At 70.1% G+C, this 1,147-nt stretch overlaps 1 protein-coding gene across 1 annotated transcript in view; it reads right to left on the reverse strand.

Moving 5' to 3' along the window:
- Positions 1 to 6: 6 nt before the first annotated feature.
- Positions 7 to 1,147, reverse strand: part of YDJC (YdjC homolog (bacterial)) — a 2,809-nt gene continuing 1,668 nt past the window's right edge. The window contains exons 2-4 of the mRNA XM_010829122.1: positions 918 to 1,017; positions 660 to 837; positions 7 to 463 (exon numbers count right to left, since the gene is read on the reverse strand). Coding sequence (XP_010827424.1) covers positions 94 to 463; positions 660 to 837; positions 918 to 1,017 — 648 coding nt within the window. The 3' untranslated portion in view covers positions 7 to 93. The remainder of the gene's footprint in view (positions 464 to 659; positions 838 to 917; positions 1,018 to 1,147) is intronic.

The following is a 1,147-nucleotide window of genomic DNA, read 5'->3' on the forward strand; positions in this document are numbered from 1 at the left end:
GAGGTGACAGTGTCCCAGCCCAGAAACGCGGGCTCTGGGGCCGGGTTTCCTTCCCGCGTGCCAAGGACGTGAACGCTCAGCTGTCTGCCAGGGTCACGGTGGGGAGGACTCCACAAAGGGTTCCCGAGCGGCTCTGCTGGCGGCCCCCTCTCCGGGCCTCTTGCCGTCTAGGTCTTCCAGGGTGCAGAGCTGCACACCGTCCCGGGCAAGCTGAGCCCGCAGTGCGGGCGCCGTGAGGACACGCAGCTCATGCAGGCGATCCAAAGAGCAGGAGAAGGCGTCAGGGCCCTCCCCGCAGCCCCCAAGAGGAGGCACGCTCGGGTAGCCAGGGTGTGCCATCAGCTCGGCCGTCACTGCCTGGCCAGTGGGCACACCTTCCAGGGCCCGAGCCAGCGCCTCCAGCACTCGGTGCGCGGACATATTGCGGCCGCAGGTGCTCAGGCCCACGAAGATGTCGGTCCACCTGTGGGTGCCAGGGCAGCAGCAGCAGGACCAAAGGTCTTGGTGGCCAGGGCTAGGCCAGGGACCCCTGGCAACTGGGGTGTGGGCAACGCGGGAGGAGGCCTGACCCCCGTCGAGATTAAGAAATGGGGAGGGGGGCACAGCCAGCCAGACGCACAGGGGTGGAGGGGGTTGCGCCAGGGGGCTGGGGGCCTTACCGAAGGCCATGGTGGACAAAGGGACCGATGGCGGCGCGGGCGTCTTGCTCCACGGCGCCGGCAAAGGCGCGCGCTGGGGCCTCCAGCCAGGCGCAGCCGTCCACCCCGCGCTCCAGCGGCAGCCTAGTGAAGCGCACTCCGCAGGCCTGCAGGGCCTCGGCGAACACCCGGCACACGCCTGCGGGCGGGCCGGGCGGAGTCAGGGCGAGGCACGTGCCGCACACTCCCACCCCGGCGTGGGAGCCCCGCCCCGCGCACCTGGGAGCACGTGCACGTGCTGATGGCCGTCCACGTGAGTAGGGTCCCTGCCCAGTAATTCCCGGAAGCGGCTCAGCTGGGCCTCCAGCTCTTCTCGCACCTGGAGGGCGAAGGTGAGTTATCTAGCGCGCGTCCGGGAGCAGCTCCCCATGGGACCCGTCCCGCGCTCCGCTGCGATCGTCCCTGCGTCTGAACCAGGGAGGCATCCGGCGCTCCAGTCCAGCCCGTAA

This window comes from Bison bison, unplaced genomic scaffold, assembly GCF_000754665.1.
Source record: "Bison bison bison isolate TAMUID 2011002044 unplaced genomic scaffold, Bison_UMD1.0 scf7180017864499, whole genome shotgun sequence".
In the NCBI taxonomy this organism is placed as follows: domain Eukaryota; kingdom Metazoa; phylum Chordata; class Mammalia; order Artiodactyla; family Bovidae; genus Bison; species Bison bison.